Source organism: Cinclus cinclus, chromosome 6, assembly GCF_963662255.1.
Source record: "Cinclus cinclus chromosome 6, bCinCin1.1, whole genome shotgun sequence".
NCBI classification, from domain to species: Eukaryota; Metazoa; Chordata; class Aves; order Passeriformes; family Cinclidae; genus Cinclus; species Cinclus cinclus.
In genome coordinates, this window is record NC_085051.1 from 5,167,588 (window position 1) to 5,188,852 (window position 21,265).

Consider the following 21,265-nt stretch of genomic DNA (forward strand, 5'->3'; position numbering starts at 1 on the left):
GAAAAGACAGCCAATAATTGGCTTCTTTCACCTCTGTTAACCATGAACAAAAGTGTCATTCAGCTCCCAAAAGGATAGAAGGCACCAATGGATGGTCAGCTCTCTGAGCCAATGGGCTGGAATAACAATAACCCTGTAGCATTTTCTTTTTCCTTTTGTTTAGTCTTTCAAAGCCCTTAATTAAGTCCCTCACAAAGCACCCCTACAGGCTTCTTTCAATGAAGCATCACACGCCTGTTTTCTTGTATTGGAAGAAGAAAAGTAACAGGGATTTCTGAAAGACATTAAGCAGTACACACAATTTCCACGTATTCACAACTGAAATACTGTTATATTTTAGCTTTTAAATATTATCATCAGTATTTAAGAAGCTCAAGCTTACTAAGCTCATTCTTTGCTGTATATGTATCCCTTGCTAAATACAGGTAGCCATAAAACTAGCCTATCTGCAACAGCTCACTCAAACCTATCACAAGACAGCAGCTCCCAAAATGAAAGCATGTGGAACAACACATGATGAAACAGCCCTGGTCATCCTGAAGCAGACAGCTGAGAAAGAACCGGGTACCACTGACACTGCACATGACACATCAGCATTGTCTGAAAACAGAGCTGGTGAAGGCTAAAGTATAAACCCTGCTACGTAACTGGCCTCTCATACAATTAAATATCTACTTGCATTTAATACAATAAAAATAATCTGCACTCCACTGTTTAGGACCAAACTGATATAAATACTGATGACTGCATATTAAACAGGACATTTGAGGATTACATCTTATTTTCAGCAGTGTAGGCAGATTCTCTCAGACAGAAATGCTAGAGAAATTTGTAATATTTGAGCCTCAAACACAAAACAGTTTTAAGAAAATACCACTGAAGTATCATCCTCATAGATGCAGGCTGACTGGAGGAAACCTAATCATCTAATCCCTTCCCACTCCAAACCAGTCGAAGCAGCAGACTAATGTGGTCACTGTTTTTCGGGAAGCATCCAATGCACGTGGTGAAGGGCTGAGGGGTGGGTAGGGATCACCAGGTACAAGCACCACTTAAAGCCATCACCTGCCCAGCCACGGTTCAAGCCCTCCAGCTTGCTGCTGCCTTACTCCATTATCCTGTGAATACAAGCAGCTTCCCCTCGGGAGCCAGTCCAGCCAAAAAACACCAGAATCATTATCAGAGGATATTTTTCACATCAAAGAATCACAGGCTAAGGTTCTGGTAATCTCTCAAACACCTTCTCCCCTGAAAGAAAACTGGAATAGCCTTTTTGCAATTGACAGAAATCCTCAAAACATCAAGAAAAGACAAAAACATTTGTAACACAAACACCAATCTGAGCAAATGCAAAAAGCAGTATTTTAAAATCCTCTCTACACCACCTATGTATCAGGAAGGCACTTTTTAACAAGTACCACACGCTATAAAGAACACTGTGTCTAGGCAAAACCTGGGATTTTTCAGCTTGGAAAAGAGAAGGCTTTGGTATGACCTAATTGCAGCCTCCCAACACCTGAAGGGAGCCTAAAAAAAGAAATGGAGAAAGACTTTTTATAAGAGCATATAGTGGCACAACAATGGGGAATGGCATCAAACTGAAAGACAGTAGGAAGACATTCATCAGTGTAAGGGTGGTGAGACACTGGAACAAGTCCCCCAGAGAAGGTGTGTGTGCCTCATCCCTGGAACACCCCTTGTTCAAGGGCTGGATGGCAGTCTAAGCAACATGGTCTAGTGAAAGGTGTCCCTGCCCATGGCAGGGGGGTTGAAACTAGGTGATCTTTAGTCCCTTCCAGTACAAACCATTCTATGACTTTATGAAAATGCAATTGGGTATAAACCAACATAGACTTTTTTTTTAATAATAATAAAATATCCTTTTGTATTTTAAAAAAATACACCTGAGAGTCACCTGCTTGTAATTCTGTTCACATAATCAAAGAAGCAACTTTCCTTCCAGCAATGGTAAATCAAATGGTACTCAGCAATTTTGCTTTTGAAAGATAAGATGGCCTACTGAGGTATTATACAGCAAAATCTCTTTCTAGTCTTACCTTAGAGCACAGAACTAAGGCCACAATGAATAATACATGACCACCTGTCCAGCATGGTGTTCCTGCTTCCTCCTCCGACAAGAAAACATAATGTAACTACACAAAATAATAAGGAGGAAAAAACCACAGCAATGTCTGCATGGCTTGATTTGAAGGCCTAACTCCAAGCACATATTTTGGGAAAGCCTATTTGCAAGCCTTGATCAGAATGTCTCCTATCACTGACCTTAAAGTTGAATATTGAAAAAGGAGGAATTTGCACTCAAGTTCTGTTACATTATTGACAATTTCTGCGATTATTTGCCACAGCAGTTCAGGAGGAACTCTTCTCTAGCAGCAAAGAGCAAGAAAAGTAATTTACATTCTAAAACCAAGCATGAAAGCTCATCCTAAGTACATCCAATACATCAGCTATAATCCAAATTTGTATCAAGCTGATAAAAATATTGCTAGAATATCCGATAAAACTACAACATAATGTGAGACTATCCCATTGCAATAAAATATAAAAAAGCATGAGAAGACTCCATCCATCCTGTGCAACCCAAGGCCCACATGAGGGTGAGGCTTTGCCACTCACTAGTTGCATGGCTCAGTGTCTAGTCTGCTGCTGGCAAAAAAACAAACACTCCCCCCAGTCAAACAACAACCAAAAAACAGCCCCTCAAACAAACAAAAACAACTAACCAAACCAAGCAAATATGGCCATAAACTAAAACACAGAAGTTTCATTGAGGTAGCAACATGAGGAAGTACTTCTTGACACTGAGGGTGGCAGAGCACTATTAGAGGCTGCCCAGGGAAGCCACTGAGTCCCCCTCTGGAGACATTCAAACCCCATCTGGATGCATACCTGTGTCACCTGCTCCAGGTGACCCTGCCCTGGCAGGGGGGTTAGACTGGATGATCTCCAGAGGTCCCTCCAACCCCAACAATTCTGTGGGAAAAAAAGATTAAACCAAACAAACGCCCCAAAACTACTCAGACATTGGAGGAACTCACAAGCATGACTACTGGTTAGGAATTGCATCCCAAACTGGATAGTTGTGCTAATCAAATTTAGTAGGACAGCTCTGGACTTCTGGATTCTGCCCTAACATGAATAAAGTTAGTAATATTTACTATTGCTGACCCAACAATATAAGCCAATAAAAACTTAGCATATTTTCTGATTTTTAAGTAAAATGCATACAAACATATGAAATGTTTCACAGAAACCCTCTACCAAAAAGCACTGATAGCCATCACTTGCAACTATAAAAAAGGAGGTCAAGGAAGCACTTATTACTAGTGATTTTTTTTTAAATGGTTATCTCTTCAGTTTAACTTTGTTCTCAGTATTTAAATGACTACACCTATTTAAAACAGAACAGATTTTAATCACTAAATTGTCAAGGAAAAAAACAACTTCCTTAATGCAAACAGAAATTTCCAAGTACTCACATGAAAAACAAAGACCTACCACGTTAACTGGAAGGTCCACACGCTTTGTAACAGAGATTAAGGCTTGTCAACTATGATCATGTACACAGAATCAATTTTATATAAACCCATCTAATTCATGTGTGATTGAAAAGCAAGCAACCTACAGAGGCAATCAAGTAATCTGCATCTATTTCTAGCTTGCTTATAGATAGGGATAGTACGTGTATTTTCCCAGCAATATGGATTTTACAGATTAACTCCAACAAAAAAATTTGGTTTATGAACACTTGTCTCCTTGGTTATCTCCACATGACAAACATGGGCACATTTTACATTATCATAGCTATTCTATAGGTAAGGAAATATACTCTAGGTCTTACCTAAAGGCCACTAACAAATGTAAATGCAGATTAAGACAACTTATAATGGATACAAGGTGGACAAAATGTATCCTTCCCAAGCTCCATTAATAACATGATCTTGTTCTTGCTTGTTTTGAAGAAATCTGGTTCCTTCTACCTTAAAAGACTATGAATTTTACTGGATCAGTAAACCTGGGCCAGTAAAACTTGCCATGTAGCTTGAAACCTGCTCCTAACACAGACACCTTTAAACTATTGACAACCTGTTTCCTCATTACCAATTTAATAATTTACTTCCATTAACACACCCATTTTTCCAATTTATCATCAGCAAGACTATGAAGATACTATTAAAAAAATAAACTAATGCCCTGAAAGTTTATAGCATGAAAAGGTTACTATTGAAACTGGCAAACTATCTTTAATGCAACAAATGTAATTGCAGAGCGTTATTTCAATGTCAGATTCCACAATAAATAGGAATATATTTTATATCACTACCCACTCTGAAAAGTGTAAAGCAGATGCAGTGATTTATTTTAAATTTTAGTTGAGGGACAGGTGGTCAGACTAGAGGCTTAAGAGACTACCTTAGGGGAAGGGGTGAGGAAACACTCAAAACATGATCACTTTTTGTCTGTTTTTGAACAAACACCAGAGTATAATGAAGAAGAAAATTTTATTTTAAAATATGCATAGCTTTCTCAAGTTAAAACAGTTAATTTTTTCCACATACACAATGACAGTCAACTTTACAAATACTTACTGTCATTAACAGTAGGGTTAAATAATTACTCCAGCTTATTAATAAGAACACTAGATATTCAAAGGTTCAAGACAAATGGAACCTTATGCTACTTTTCATTATATTTACCACAAAATAGTTAGGTACAAGAACAATTTATAGTAAACACAGTAGAGTGAAGCAACCCATCCCAGACATATCAGACTGTATTTTTTACAATATATAGATTAATAAATGTTGCAAATGAAACAGCTTTTAGAACCAATTCTGTACCACGCAGTTCAAGAAATTCTCTCTTCTAAGTACTACTGAATTCAAGTAAAAACTGTTTAAACAAAGAATGTATGCACTTTATCCCTGCTGGTCTTTACTATTTGTATTTTCACTATTTGTATTTTTTCTTTCATCCATACTATGTGTCAAGTAGGTCATCAAGGAAGGCAAACAGAACAATATAATCCTGTGAAATTTCCACAAGTTTAAATATGGATTTCTCTGCTACCATAAGAGCAATCTGTCTGGCAGCACTGCATCACATTCATCTTATAAATACATTTTAATACTGTATGACTGAACAGCTGCCCGTTGAAAGAAATGGTTGAACTAATGGATGTTATTAGGTAACTTGAATGTCTTTTCCTTTGTACCTGTACTGCCCCAATAGAGTATTGAAGGACAGTGTGAACTGGTGCTTTCCTGCTGAACTCATAGGGCCTTTTGTTAAGGGAGAAATGTTTAGAGCTTGCTAATTCAGTACATCTGGTAGTTTACTTTCTGCAAACTGAACTAACATGATATTTAAAAGGTATAATTTATGTTTCCACGACGGCTCCAGGCACTGCCTTGTTTGGAGTTGCTTACCAAGCAACTATGTTTCTCCAAACAACTTCATGTGCAGAAGAGCAAAGGGCAGTAAAGGTAATTATTGGAAGGAAATCTCTCCCTAGGCCAGAAAAGAATAACTAAACTTGTGTGTGTTAAATCACATGGGGAAGTGAACGATAAAATAATTAATTTAGCTTAAGTGATAGCAAGACCTATCTACAGTCTTCTTGAAAAGAAATTAAGGCAGCGTATATAAAAATATATTTATGCAAATATATATTAATTATATATATTATATAATAATATAAAGTGGGATTATGTAGGCAACATGAAGGCAATATCCCCAAACATCATTCACAGTTCTTTGTATAAACATTCACATTTTCCCTTACACACATACTCCCCACAGCAGAGAAAACCTTCAGTAACCCAATAATTAAATGAGTGTGCTGAAACCTAAAGCAGTTAAACTGCATTCTGCAATCCTGGATTCAACACAGCTTACTTATTGCTCATTAGTCTCTCCACAGCTAAAAAAGCTGAAAATACGACCAAGATTTTCAATGTTTAAGATGCCTCTTGTGATTCATTCACCAGCTTGTTTAAATGCATGCAACATATGGCAGTAAGTGTGCTGAGTTTCCAGCCTAGTCCTTCCCCAAAAGCCTTGGGCTATTGTGTGAGCTTAATGAAAGCTATTTGCCCTGAAAAGCTGGTGAAGAAAGGCTGTAACTGAATCTCTTCCTTCGGAGCTGCACACCTGGAGAACAGAGCCTTTCCAAGACACCAGCAGTGCACTGGTGCTGAAAAGATGGCAGCACAATAGGGCCTGTTTGTGTTTTTAACTGCACAGGCAGTGATTATTTGCTGAAGCTTCTTGGGTGATCTGGATATATTCCCTGAAATTACACTATGTGTTAACTTCTTTTAAAATACAAAGCAAATACGGAGCAATATCCTGTATTTATAATATCCTATGCACAGCAGGGAGACCAAAACCAAAGAACTATTTCATAATGATAGGTTTAAGAAGTAATCCCTTTTAAGGCTATTTGTATGAGGGCCCAAAAGTTAAGCAACATCTCTAACACTGACAGATTTTAAGGCTTTCCCAATAGTTTTGCAGATATTAATAGTTAAGATATCTGCTGCCTCAAAAGAACCATCTGCTAGCACTGTTCTGCTGCAAGAACCTGCCTCCTTTACCAAACTTTAAAATCTTCTAAGTCACTCTTAACTCTTAGCAAAGCCCTTAGATTAAGTTGCTAAGCCAGATATCTCTACATTCCTGCACTGATGTACACTGATTCCCACTGATGTACAGTAGAGCTACACAGAATTCACCACTAACTACATAAAGCTTCTACTTCAACACAAATGTGAGCAGGGCTCAAATCCCAAGGCTGGGTGCTACTATTCAGTAGTTTTTCTTTCTTTAAATTAGAGATGCAAAAGACTTGTAAGACTGAAAATGATCACAGGCAAAACTACCTCTACACTTTGCCTGTTGATTCACACTGAGAGTCATAAGTTCTCTTAAGAAACTACTTTTCAATTTGACAGTTCAAGGAAGGCACCAACAATTAAAACTTACTTAGCACATGGGATGACAGTAGGCACTACATAATTCTTGTTATTTTTCTCAGTAACAGCACAATGCAACTAATGCATCGTCTTTTGGAAGAAGTGGATTTTTCTGAAATATGTACATATATCATAAACACTGCAGAATCCTCAGTTTCTCCAGTACCTCTAAAGTGATGGGCATTTGGAGGCCAGAGATGAAACAGAAGCTGCCTATTCCCATTGAAGATGTCAAAGGACAAACTGGTGGGAAAGTCAATTTGCACAGTAAAGTGGCCAACAATATCAACCTTGACCTTTCTATAATAAAATAAATCAGACTGGGCACCTAATTCACTGAGGCAAATTCAAAGAAAAATGGCATGAGGGACATTTTTTTTCTGTTTACATTATTATTCCCCTATTCTCTGTTCCTGATGGCACTGAATGAACCTAGACCAGGTGATGTACTTTGCCTGAAGGACATCAGGAGTATATCTGGTGAGACAAATACCAAGGGTATTTGAATATTTATCTGATGTTTGTTATAGAATTTCTCCCATTCATGCTATTAGGGGAAAAAAAATTATTGTGTGCAAGTGAAGATACAATCACAGTGCAAGCAAGTCCTATTCTTAAACAGGATTTCAGAGATATTATTGTTTTCATATTTTTTGAATACACAGACTTGCTTTACTGGCGTAGTTGCTTAGGAGAGTTGAAGAGTTTTAAGGAGGAAAAACCGGTCTTGCTGCAATACTGCAAAGTATTCTGCTGAAGAAGTAAACAACTGCCACTTATTATCCTAAAACAAATTAAATTCCTGCTTAATCCTCTTGCACATTGAGATACTGTACGTTTTTGGTCTGAAAACTAGAGATCTGCCTTTGCAGTAAGCAGGTTAAAGAAAAACAACATGTAAACAAGCTAGCTGAAATTTTTGAAAAAAATGTCAAGCAAGAGCAAGTAAATTCTAAATAAATGACTGACCTGATATTGAAGAGATATAATGACTCCAGTAAACACTTAGCAATAGTAACACAGAGACAGCAGATTTGCCCTTGCAGAAGATATGGATTTTCTACACCCAGCAAGACTCTCACTAGCTTCTGTAAAATATTAACAGTTTGGTCAATATTAGCCCTTCCACTTCCATTGTTTGTTTTTTTTTAAACCCAAATGTTAAAACCAACAGCAGCAAAACATCACCAAAAGGCAGAATCCTGTGCAGCCCAAATCATCAGTAACTATATTCTCAGAGTAGGACTCTTTACAAAAAAAGACCATTTCCTTTTCTCTCCCCAGCTAATTCCAGGAAGGCCACCAAGACCCCAGGAGAACACGCAGCATGATGAGCATTTCATGTCTCAGGTACTTGAGAGAAACTAAAAGGAGATGAACAAGAAATATGTAGGTTGCTGCTGACAATGGCTTTGCAATATTCCCTTAAAAAACAAGTAAGTCCGGCAACTATCCTCCAAACACTGCAGGACTCCTTTCAGTAGGTTGAAGGGCTCCTAATTTGCAGGAGCAGCTCACAGAACTGCTAAGAGCACTACTACAGACATGTTCCCCAGTCTCAGAAAGGTTTCCCCTAGTTAAAAAAAAAAAAAACAATATATTTCTAGGGCTTCCAACCATGGTACCTGAAAAAAATGACAACCTCTTCACAGCTTCTACGTGCACAAGTGGAGTGAAGGTCACATCAACCAGTTCTGCCACGTGAAAAACACCATGCATGCTTCCAGACAGAATGACCCACTGCAGAGAGAGGCCTGCACTCCAAAGTCACAGGTTTCAGTCTCCTCACTTATCCAGATCAACAAATTACATCTGCTACTAATCTGGAGGAACATTTAGAAAACAGCAAAGAAACTTCTCAAGTAAGAGTTATTTTCATAATTACATGAGCCAAAGTTTAAAAAAGGACAGTCAGTTTATCCCAGATATCAAATTCTAGTAACAAAGAAAGAACTGATGCTACACACTCCTGCCAGTCAAGGAGCAGCAAGCTTCCCCAAATATTCTTTCCTGACTTGCACCATCTCGTCCTCCAGCAAAAGGAGCAAACTGTTCTGCCTTTTTGCCACAATCCTAAAGCCCTGAGTGAAGGAAAAACAAATTCCCACTTTACAAGTTAACACACTGCCATGCCCTGTTTGGATAGCAGGGAACAGCAGGTGCCATTTTGTGCTGTGAAAGGGGAAGCAATGGACACAGGAGAAACCAACCCCCAGGTACATCCCAGCAGGACCCATACCTGTGCTCATGTCTTTTGCATCTACTGAAAACCAAATACTAACCACCACAGTTCCCAAATGATTGAGAAAAAACACTGTATAGTATCACATACAAAAGAATGAAACCCAACCACGGTGAACTGTACTGCATGGTCTCTGCAATACTTTTGCAATACATTGCATTACTGCAATGTCAAAACAGCATGGTTCTCCATCTGGGGTTCTTGTGCCACCACAACACAGTGCCAGGCAAAGCACAACAGCTTCAGCAAAAACATTCTGATTGCTCACAGCAAACCTTATGGTTAGCTTACCAATCAGCCTTGAAGTCTGAAGCCCCCAGCCCCCTGCCCTTACAGTCCTATACATCACTTTTAAAGATGGGAGTGAAATAGTCTGTATGTTTTCATTGTTAGTGACACGCCTATTGAAAGCACAGCCATGCTGCTCTCCCCACTGGGGCACTGGGTCAGGCTATTAATCTGTATGCAGATGTCAAGAAGGCAATGGCAAAACTCCCAAATTAAAGCACATTTTTGGAGAGCAACCTTACAAAATATACCACTACATCTGTAGCATTATTAAGCTAAATAAAACCGGTTTAGGCCTTCCCTGCGTACCTCTGAAACTGCACATTCATTTATGATTCACTACTAATCATGTAATCGTTTAAAAGTCCAGACATATTTGCTTAAAAGTTTTAGGGTGAAAGAAGTCCTTGCAAGGTCTAGCATTTCACTACAACTGGTTGGAGAGAGAAAAGGAGGAATCACATCACTTTAAAAGAAAAAAAAAAAAGGAAACAACCAAACAAAAAAAGCCTTCATATTTCAGTAAGAAAATGCTCAAATGACAGCTGGAAAGACAGCTGTTTGCTCCCCAAGGACCTGACTTCTGAGGGTGCCCTCCACAGTCGTCTCAACAACTTCACCTGACTCTGGATTTTTCTTCATTTTGGTGGTTTTTTCCACAGTACATAATTCGCATGTGCTCTCCTGGAATCTGCCCCAAAGACAGAACCTTCTGTGCAACTTCAATCCCGTCTTCCAAACCATAATGATCTGAGGCTCCTCCTCCTTTTTTAACACAAAGCATGCAGGAATTAGTTACTACATTTGAAATAAAGGGATGGTGTTCCTAGTTTTTGCAACGTATGTCCTAGTCCTAAGGAGAACTTTAACTTTCATCATTTTAATTTTGATTTTAGATGAAAAATTAAAAAAAATTCTGACTCAGAAATTACTTCAAGTTTATCTTTACTCTGCAAACTCTTGAGACTGAGTTGTCAAAAGTCACTAACCACTGTCTCAATTACCTAAAGGTGAACAAGTTATAAACAAATATTTTTAATTAAATGTATTTATCGATATTAGATTTGAACATCAACAAAAAACCTCAATACTGATGCACACTAAACATCACATTTCAGCAAAAAATCTTAAATGTTTTAGCGTTATCTGACATTATACCAACAAACATCTGAATACACTTAAAACTGCTATGACTTGAGAAGCATGAGAAACTTTTTCCAATTATGAAGAAGATATCATTCTTATCTTCCACACACTCATGACTTTATATGTATCCTTACTGAATTGCACTCATCAGATACGTATGCAAAAAGCACACAAAGGACACCTAAGGAATTAATGTTCATTTCTGCCATGCTATGGAGACCATTGCTCTTTTGAGAAGACATCAAATCAAACAAAATATATTTAATAGTATACCTTTTAGTAGGTTAAAAAAGAAAAAAGTTCAAAACGTAGCCAAAGTTTTACTAACTCCAAAACACTGCATGACTAAACTGGCCACCAAGGAAAAATATTACTTCCTTTTAACTCAGCAAATACCAAATATTAACCCCCCCCCCCCAAAAAAAAAAAACCCAACAAAAAAAAAACACAGGAAGGTAAAGAGGCTGATAAAAACTCCTGAAGTGATATTCTTATTTCCCAAAATCAAACATACCCCTCACACACATCAGACCACAGTCCACCAGGTAATATATATCAACATCACCTGTTCAAAAATAGCTATCTGTATTTTTTAAAACATGTTACCATATTGGCTGACACTGTGCATAATGCCACCAGTTTGCTATTATCCATTCAAATTCAACAGCAGTTTTCAGACACCAACTTTAAACTGTTATTTTTGAGATCGCTACAGTCGTCTCTGTGGTTTTGTAAGAGATACATAATATCATTGTGCCTTCAAATTCAAGGTGAAGCTGAAATACAGATTTCCCTTAATCTTTCAGCAACAGGAGTATGTTCCTGGGAAGTGGAAAGTGCTGACCTTGTCACAAGCCTGTAACAGTTAAAAAATTCAAGAGTAAAATAAAATGGGTTCTGCTAAGTATATATTTTTAAACAAGTGACATACGATTTGAAAATATTGGAGACTTGCAACTCCAGTGAAACTCACTGACAGGAACATAAACTTTTACTTAATTATACTTTCCAGGTACCCTTATATCTACTGAATGTTTCAAATTTGGACATACCAGCTTTATCTGGAAAAAAATAAATCTGGGCCTGATTCTGAAAGAAAATCTCCCAGACATATTTATAGTGAGAACAGTATTTATACAGTAACATCAAGATCTTCCTCTTTATGTGAGCTCCTGTGACAACCATCACTGCATTCAATTCTGCATCAATGGAACCAGTTGCCCACCTATCAGCAAAGGAAATATCAATAGCTACTTCCAGGGTTGTGCAGGGCAAGCTAGTGGTGTGAGTGCATTGAGAACCAACACCACATGACCAGAAATCTCTTTTCAAGCCAAAGTTTGAGAACAGCTTATCAGAAACTGCAACAGTACCTGAAAGGCAGATATGATAAACTACAGAAGAGTATTTCTCTGCAGCAAAATCCTGGGTCACTGTTGAAGCAGAAGGTGAATCTACGAGGTGGAGAAGATGGCCAGGGACCTCTAATCCACGACATACTATTGGTATCTCTGTAAACAAAGGTCATGCAACATTTAAAACTCTGCTGCTTCAATTTACAAGTTTCCTCAAACAGGGAATGGCTGCTTCTCCTCTTATGTACCTTCTCCTACCTTCGTCTCCTATTTATAGGACCATACAGATCTCTCTAATTCTTACTCAAGCTATTTTCGACTTTCTGCTTCTTCCCTAAAGAGACCCAAAACCACAGTTTGGCAGCACAGAGCTGCCATCTGAAACACATTCACCCCTTAGCAGAGTAACTGCTGGTGATGAAGTTTCATGCAGCCTTGCTGAAGCAAAGCAGTCCCATCCATTTCACTCCCTTGCTTTTTGGTAAAACAAGGGCCAGGCAAACCTGGGCTGTTAGCAAATCCCCTGAAACATAAACAGAACATCAGCTCCCACCCGTTCCAAACAAGAGGCTCATCTTTGCAAGCAAGCTTTTAGGAGATGCACAAGAGTGGCTGAGAGGACTATCTCTGACATTCAGAGATACTCCCAGGGCCCCACAGCTACCATGCTCTCTAAAATGTGATGGGGTGCTCAGCCCTTTGGAAATCTAGGCCAGTAATTTTCTCCGGGTAAATAAGAGCTTGTGTTCTGCAAAAATTGCTGGCTTAGATGTAGAATACAAAACAAAGATCCTTCCAGGAGGTTTTTTTTGTTTTGTTTTTTAGTCCTTTTATTACAGCCTCCATATTTCCCTCTCAAGTAGATAGTTACTAGCAAATTCCTCTCAAGAACTAAAATGGTAATTATTTACTAGAATAAAGTTGCTTACTCTGAAGTCCAACTTTTTTACATGCTGCAGACTGATCTTAGTATTTAGTCCCCAAAAAATCACACTAAGAAGCCTCTGCTAGTAAGCATCAAACAAGAAATTACATATTGCTGATATAAATGAGCTCAGTGTACAAAATAAATGCCAAATACCTGAGAATTACATGCTATGGTGGGATATTGGAGATTTTGGAGGGAGGGATAAAAGGTAAAGAGGAAAACACAAAATTTGATACCAACTCTGAAACATGAACCACTACATTTTATGTACACTACCTAAAAGCATCTACTTTCTTTACAAGACTGACAGAAAAATTGGCCAGTTTAAAATGAAGGTAAAGACTACAATCCTTGGGTGATATATGCTGGAAAGACTTTTGCTGGAATCACTGCATGTTCAGCAAACTGAAATACTCCTCCTGTCTGTGGTATTTCATGGGCCTGTACAAATATAACACCATTTCTGCTGACTTACAGGAATATTCAAATTGAAGTGACATGACCATGTCTTTCTAAAAGAAGTATGGAATCACTAATTGCCATCACATCACCAGTATGTAGCACAGGCAAGTGAAAAACTGAATAGTTTACCTGTAACACCTTCAAACTTCTAATTAGATAAGGCTTTTCTGTCTCAGGAGAGACAGCAGTTATACTAAATTTTCCAGACTCAAGGTCACATCTGGACATCTTCACTTTTCATAACAACTCCACCAGACATCATTAATAAACTTCAGCCCAATCCTTACTATACTAAGATTGACCACAGCAGTACACCAAATATCTCTATCTTTGTACCAGGTATATCAGAAGACACCTCACACCTCCCTACTACATTTTATCACCATTCTACAAAAAAAAAATAACAGGGATAGATAAAAATCAAAAAAAAAAGGGGGGGAAGCTCTGCTCAATCCAAACAGAACCACATCATTTTGCCATTTATACATAAATAGAGCAAGGCATCTCACTCAGCCGTGAGAGCATGTAGGTACTTCTAGACAGCACGTATACCAAAACACACACTGCCAACCCTGTGACAGCTGAAGCAACCTGTAGTTAAAAACGACTGAAAAAAAGATTTCAACTGCCACATCCTGACCTCATACAGCTAGTGCATAACAGCACACAGAAATACAGCACTATTAGGTTAAATGAGCAAAAAAATCCAAAAGATCAAGATGACAATTTCATCCTGACAGTCTATCCCCTGGTCTAGGTCAGCCAAAGCTCCTAAGCTCCCCCCCTCCACCTTTCACAACTCAAAGAAAGAAAAATTAAAGCAAGGGGCCCTACCCTAAAAATACATGCAAGAACCACTAGAGTGAAAACTATCTGTATTGTTTTCTTATTTCAAGTGCCTAAAATATAACAGCAGACACTGAAAAGGGACTATCTTCCTCATGGTTGTCAGCCCACGAGGATCTCTCCAAAAGTAATTATCTACAATTAGTTGCTTTTACTCTTCTGCACGAGACTCACACAAATATTAAATCCTCCAAACTGGAATTTCAGTTCTCAAACTGACATCCATGAGAAGTACAAGCACATGCATGCCTTACCACAATTTCCAGTCACTAGCATGAAGTTTCTTAGAACATGGCACATGAAACATCACAGCAAAAATCAGGAGCACACAGCATTGAAAAAAAAACCCAAACAAAAACCATTTGTGCATTTTAGCACCACTTGCACAGATGACAGTTATTTTGCAACCAAGCAAACTGATTCTTCATAAACAGAAAAACTGGCAGATGGTAATTAAGAGTTACATGAACACCTACCTAAATTAGACAGAACAGTCGCCTACAGTAGAAGTATCAAGCAATTATCCTTGGTCATGTCATCCCAACTCTCTCTGAGTTCCTCCCCATCCATCCCATCCCCTCAGAAAGCTCCGACTGAGTGCTGTCACCTGTCTTTTCTGAGCATTTGTACATCTCCCAAAAATCTCTTCACTGAGATGTCTGCAGTTGGGACAGCTTTATTCAAATATCACCTCTCAAAGTTCACCAATGACTCAAAAGTAGTGACTCCATCTTTTCAAGCTGCTCGGTCTGACAGAATTATCCTCAAGAGACTTCACCATACTTTGGTAATCATATAACCCCCCACTAACACACCAGCCCCTCTCTCCGTGCTTTCAAACCACCACAGCAAGCAAGAAACGAGCGGGGGATCAGTCAAGAGCTGAATAAACAGAAATAAGGAATGTGAAGGGTATTCTCTAAGGATATGCCTTTAAGGCTCTACAGAAACCCCTGCCTGACCATTCATGGCAGCACCTGAGAAGCTAGGCTGAAAGATTCGATTTAATACAAAGAAATTAAAAAAACAGAACTAGTAAAAATGATATGCCGGGTCCCTTCCATAATTCTCAACTGCCTTGGAGCTCATTCTCTGCCAACATTAATTGTGAACAACTTTTCTTTTGTTGCTCTATCATGGCCAACGCAAAAATCTAGGCATACCTTTGCTTTAGTGTCACAGAACATCACCTGTAACACTCTTTCAGCCATCTGCAGGCTACAGGCTCTCTGCTACCATGGCTATAATCAAAAACTAGCCCTGCAGCAATGCTAAGGGGCTTTCCTGACATCACTAAGGTGCCTGACATAGAGCACAGGAAAGTTTTCCTTTCTTCACATAGCTAAGGTGCTTTTCCATGAGACAAACGCGTCATGCAGGGGTGTGATTTTATTTTCTTGTCTTCTTCCACACTAACCAGCTCAGCATCTCTGGCAAAACTATACACTGCCCAGTTCAAGCAGGCTAGAACTGAGTTTTTTATTGCCTCCAAAACTGTCTTCTACATACCATAAACTTCTAGCAGCCTCCCTACACAAGAGACTAGTTAAGCCCAAAAGTACCAAGAAGTCATCCATTTTTTCTCCTTCTGTAAATAAGGAAGCAGGAACTATACACAAACGGGGATCAAGAGTATCCTCCACTGCCACAGCATCAGACGGATTCTTCTCAAGTTCAAAGAGCATAAAATCAAAACCTACAAAAACTCATTCCAAAATACACTGGAGCTGTGCAGATCTCCTCTCACTTTTGCCATAAGTATCACATTGGCTGTGTGAAATTTACCTGCACTGTAAAGAGAAACTTATAAACTGAAACTCTTTGGTAGTCTCATCTCTAATGGGTGTTGGCTATGGCAAATTGTGCCCATCAGACAACTTATGTCACGCTGCAGACACTCAGGGATGTACCAGTCCATTTTATATGACAGCCAGACAATACAGAAGCCACAAAATCTTACGCTTAAATGCAGCCTCTACCAAAGAGACTCCAAGCACTTGATTAATTTTAACTTCCCTTTTTTATCTCTGGAGGAAAGAGAACACTCTTTAACATTAAGTCCAAGGATTCACGATGGCAGCGTCTAACTCTCTAACCCAAACATTCAGAAACCACCATTTGTGCCACAGGAAAAACAACACAAAGTGAGGTCCCACTTAACACCTTGTAAGCACAAAAATAGGAACAAAATATTTAAACACAGGTAAGAACTGAGACCTGCAACTTCTACTATTCATCAAACACTACACAAGAAAAAAGGCCCAGTAATCTTTCTGCACCCAGCCTGAGCAACTAAAAGAACCAATCCAAATATGTAGGAGAAATTGTTAAGCTCCTCAGTAAACTAAACACCCAGTAACTAAGAATACACTTTGCATATTAACTGTAGGAAAACAAAAAGAAGAGCAATTTTCGAAGGCACACACCATGGTTGTATTCTGACAAAACAGCAATTCAATACCGATCTTAAACTATGTACCATCATTTGCTATAGCGTGCTGTATTATATGTTGTAAACACGGCAAAGCTTTAGTAATACCAGACTTGACCACTGGCCCATACTAGACCTTGCTCCACCCTGTGAAATCTGCGCTGAGAAGTGGGGCAAGACTGACAGGTTTTATTGTGAAACTTAACAGGTTTGTGGATTAGCAAAGCTAACGTATTGAAAGCTGCAAATCCCTCCTCGGTCATGTCTCTACAGAACAGCGCTCATTCCTCAATTAAAATTTTATTATTAAAGTTACCAAAACCCCACACACGATCTACAAGTTTCTGCCTGCTTTACAACCTTATTATAGAATACGGGATAAAAAATGTCTTAAGAGTTTATGTTTATCTTCATTCCCGAACAAAACTCAATGAACTTTCGATGCTTCGTTATGCTGTTTTTTTCCAAGGTTTCCCCGTGCTTTGGCACAGCGGAGATTTTATAAAGGAGTATTTAACCAGACTTACGCGTTCATCGGACTGAAAACGCCTTAACCTTTGTGAGGAAACTGGCTAGCCCAGCAATCGGTTTCTAGCGAAGAACTACGGAGAAAGGCGATTCAGGGCGAGGACAGCACTCCGAGGCGCACACACACGTGAGGACAGCAGCTCCCCCCCGGCTCAGGGCGGCACCGGCACTGGCTTGGGCCCCACCGAACCCCCGAGACCTCCCCTTTCGCCGCCACAGGACCCGAGCAGCATCCTCCCAGCCTTTTAAACCGCCGAGGCCGATCCCTTCGGGGTCGGCCGGCTCACGTCCTCCCACCGGAGCCCCGGGGTGCCGCCTCAGGCCCTGCCAAGCTCACCTGCCCCGGCGGCGCCGGGCCCTGCGTGCGGCCCGGAGGCCCCACCGCGAGCTCGGCCGGGGGAGCGCGGCGGCCCCGGAGTCGGCCGCGTCAGACCCGCGGCCACAACAACCACGTACACGCCACTGAGAGGGGGAACCCGCCGCGGCTACCTGCCCGCCCGCCCCCAGCCTGGCCTGCGCCCCGAACTCACAGGGCGTGCGTGAAGGCGCTGAGTCCCGGAGGCACGGCCGCAAGCCCCCGACCGGAGCAGTCCACGCCGCGGTCGCCGTCGCAGCTGCAAGGGGCCGGGCAGGGCGGGGGGGACGCTCCGCCGCTGTGTCCGGCCCAGCTCCCCAGGCCCCAGACGACGAGGCCAAGCAGAGCGAGACACCGCATCGCCGACCTCGCCGACCGCCCAGCCCCCCCCCGGCCCGGCTAGGCTCGGCCTGCGGCTCTCCGCTGGCGCCCTCCGCGTACCGAGTCTGGCCGGCTGCCGGGAAAACGTATAAAAATCCACCAAAAACAACGACCAAAAGAAAAAAAAAAAAAAAAAATAAAGAGGCTTCTCCGTACGGCGCGGCTTTGGGGCTGCCTTAGCGGGAAGTCAGCCCTCCGCCCCCCGCCTGCCCCTTGCACAGCCCGCAGCGCTGCTCGCCACCGCTCATCTCAGCTCCGCAGGCAGCGCGAGGGGCGGCCGTGGCGGTGCCGGGCCGTGCGCTCCGGTCCCTCGGCAGCCGCGGCTCCGCTCGCAGCACCCGGCCCTGCCCTCCCCACCCCGGTCCCGCAGCCGCGCCGCTCCGCGCCCAGGGCAGAGGTGCGCATGCTAATGAGACAGCCGCGCCCGGGCCCCCATTGGCGCAGAGCCGGCGGGGGGCAGGGAACATGCAAAATTAAGCTCGACCGCAACCAATGGGCGCAAGGGGCGGGGCCGGGGCGGCACGGCCCCCTTCTTGTCCGCGCCCCCGCGGCCGCTCCCCGGCCGGCGCCTGGACCCCCGGGACCCCCGGGACCCTCGGGACCCTCGGGACCCTCGTCCCGGTGCCCGCGGAAACGGGACCGAATGAGCCGAGCGGCCGCGGGACCGGGGCCGGGCTGGCGTGTGAATGAGGGCGGTGCCGCATGGTGACCTTAGGACACCATTCCCAGCCGCGGCATTGCGCCTGGGCCCGCATCCCCTCGCAGCCGGCGGGCGCCGGTCCCAACAAGGCCGCAACAATGCAGCGGGAGGAGATAAAGGCAACCCCGTTCGGGGTCCGGTACTAGAGGATTCCAGCTGGCGCGACACATCCGTCCCCTGGGAATGAGCTCGGGAGGCCATGCCGTCCTTCTGCCTCAGGGACACAAAAGCATTTCACACTCCTGTTCCCAAAGCAGCCGTGAGTGCAGCACGAGCTCTTCTCAAAACCGGTTTGCTTTGAAAGAAGCTGTTTCCTTCCCACACAAAACACTGCCGTGGTACCTGGCTTTTATACAACATACACATCAAAAGCAAACCTGTGCTAGTCTGGGTCCTTTACTCCCGACTACCTTAAAAAGAGTACTAAACGAAACTGAAACCCTATCTATCCTTGTTGTTAATGCTCTCCATCATCTGATTTTTTTTAATGCTTTCTTTTGGATGCTTCTAACCTGCAGCCACCACCAGGAATAAGGCTGCTGCCTTAGCTTAGCTCACTCATGCACCATGCTCCACGCAGTCACCACATCTTACTGGGATGTCACAGCAGTACTTGGGTAACCAGCTGAGACCTCTCACTGTTGGCCCACTCTGCTCCAGACCTCGTAGGAGGCTCTGAGACAACAGCCCTGGCTGAAGAAAGCACAGCAAAGTCACCGGATCCTTTCCTGGTGCACACCCATACCACCTATTCTACGTTTCCTTGGGATGCTCTGAGCTTGCCTGGGGAGTTGCCTGCCCAGCTGCACAGCTTGAGTCACACCCAGGCTGGTGTCTGCAGCCCAACCTAAACCCCACAAACGCCCGCACTACAGACCTACATAGGTAGGCAGGCCCATTCTGTAGGTAAGTGATGGAGAAGCACACGAAGTGCTCCGTGGCTGTCAACCTCCCTCTGCAGCAGCAGGAGATGGGATAAACCTCACTGCCGTGTATAGACAGAGCTCCACCAAACCTCCCTAAAGCCAGGAGCCGGTTGGCAGGGGTAACTGTACCCTTAATCCAAAGGAAAAGCAGCTGTGCGAGGGTGTCACATGGCTTGGTGGCAGTTACTCCAAGCTCCTGCAATTGCGTATTAGAAATTCTAAATACCTGCAAATATGTGGTAAGGCAAAGAGGTCGGGGATGAGGCAGGCCTGCTTCCAGCAGACACACAGTGAAGAGAGAGTGTTCACAGCAACCCTGGCCTGGCGCTGGTGTTCTGATCATCTGCTGGTCAGCTGGGAGTTGAGCTCATACCTTACACTTCACCTTCCAAGGACTGCTGACATCCCAGAGGACTCCCCACGCGGGGCTGAGGTCTATGCTAAATCTTGAGGTGACTGAAATGGGGAGAAAAAAGCAAAAGTGTCTGCCTAAAAATGGTCACTTGGTGAAAATTAAAAATCAAGCATGTACATAGTGGAGACCTGAAGATTTAAAATCATCTGTGCCCAGGAAAGTAGAGAGTGCACAGTGAGAACCCTGGAAATACAGATCCTCCAGCCACCACCACCTCCATCTCCTACATTCCTCCTCATCATTTTTCAACTTTTAACTCCCTTCTAAAAGTGTTAACATTATTTTATCTTGTTGCAAAAAAATTGTTATTTTCTTGCATTTAGGAATCCTGCTCCTGATGCACTGATTTTTTATGAAGATCACTTATCAGTGAAAAAGTAAGGTCATTTTAATAACGGGCTATGTGCTTGTCCTGTACCTTGTGAGAAGTATGAAGTTCTCAAAATTGAATCTACCAATGTATGCTAAAATTTTGCCATAAAAGTACAGACACATATGGTTATCTTTTGTCCTCCCCAGCTGATCTTGGCAGAGAAATGCTGTTGTCACAGCCATGTTGTTCTAAGAAATGTCAGGGTCAAAGACACCATGCATTCATGTCACTTTGCATGCCTGTGCTCAGGGATAGCAGTGGAGGACCAGCAACCAGAATAGAAGGGGAAAAAAATTTAAAGGAGTTCTCACAACTTACTTCAACAAAACAGATCCAAACCAATCCCCATAAGAAAAAAATGACCTTTTCTTTCTACTACTGGCAAAGAAAAATAACAAAGCAGTTACATTCACTCTGCAAATAGTCTCACTTCACTAGCCAAAGATAATGGGAGCAGAAATGGCCCTCAGCGCCTGCTTGGATTTTGGAAGACAAATAGTAGCATGGATTACTTTGTACGGCAGCAGTGGTACCCTATAATGCCCCCAGAAGTCCTCTGGACAAAAGGACCCTAGTAAAAGGAGACTAGCAGAGCTATTTTTTTTTCTGCATGCTTTAAAACACTGGAATCGTCTAGCTTTTCCTCTAAATCCTTCCCTGATTCCAATCTTTCTGTTTCGTTTACCAGCATCACTTCAGATTTCTTTTCCTTAGTGCAGCTCTCTGAAGTCTTCATATTTGAAACTCCTGTCCTAGGAGCAATCCACTTCCCCTTCTTATCGAGCCATCAGTACTGTTTTGCTGTTTCCAGTTAGTCCATAACTTGTCCTGGCAAATTAATACTTTTCTTAGTTTTTCAGCCTCTGCCTCTCCCTTGCTAGTACTGACAGA

The 21,265-nt window shown here is 42.0% G+C and overlaps 1 protein-coding gene across 2 annotated transcripts in view; it reads right to left on the reverse strand.

Moving 5' to 3' along the window:
* Positions 1–18,357, reverse strand: part of LGR4 (leucine rich repeat containing G protein-coupled receptor 4) — a 70,393-nt gene extending 52,036 nt beyond the window's left edge. For both annotated transcript variants that reach the window (XM_062494283.1, XM_062494280.1), the window contains exon 1: positions 17,755–18,357. In XM_062494283.1, coding sequence (XP_062350267.1) covers positions 17,755–17,939 — 185 coding nt within the window. In that variant the 5' untranslated portion in view covers positions 17,940–18,357. The remainder of the gene's footprint in view (positions 1–17,754) is intronic.
* Between the last annotated feature and the right edge of the window lie 2,908 nt (positions 18,358–21,265).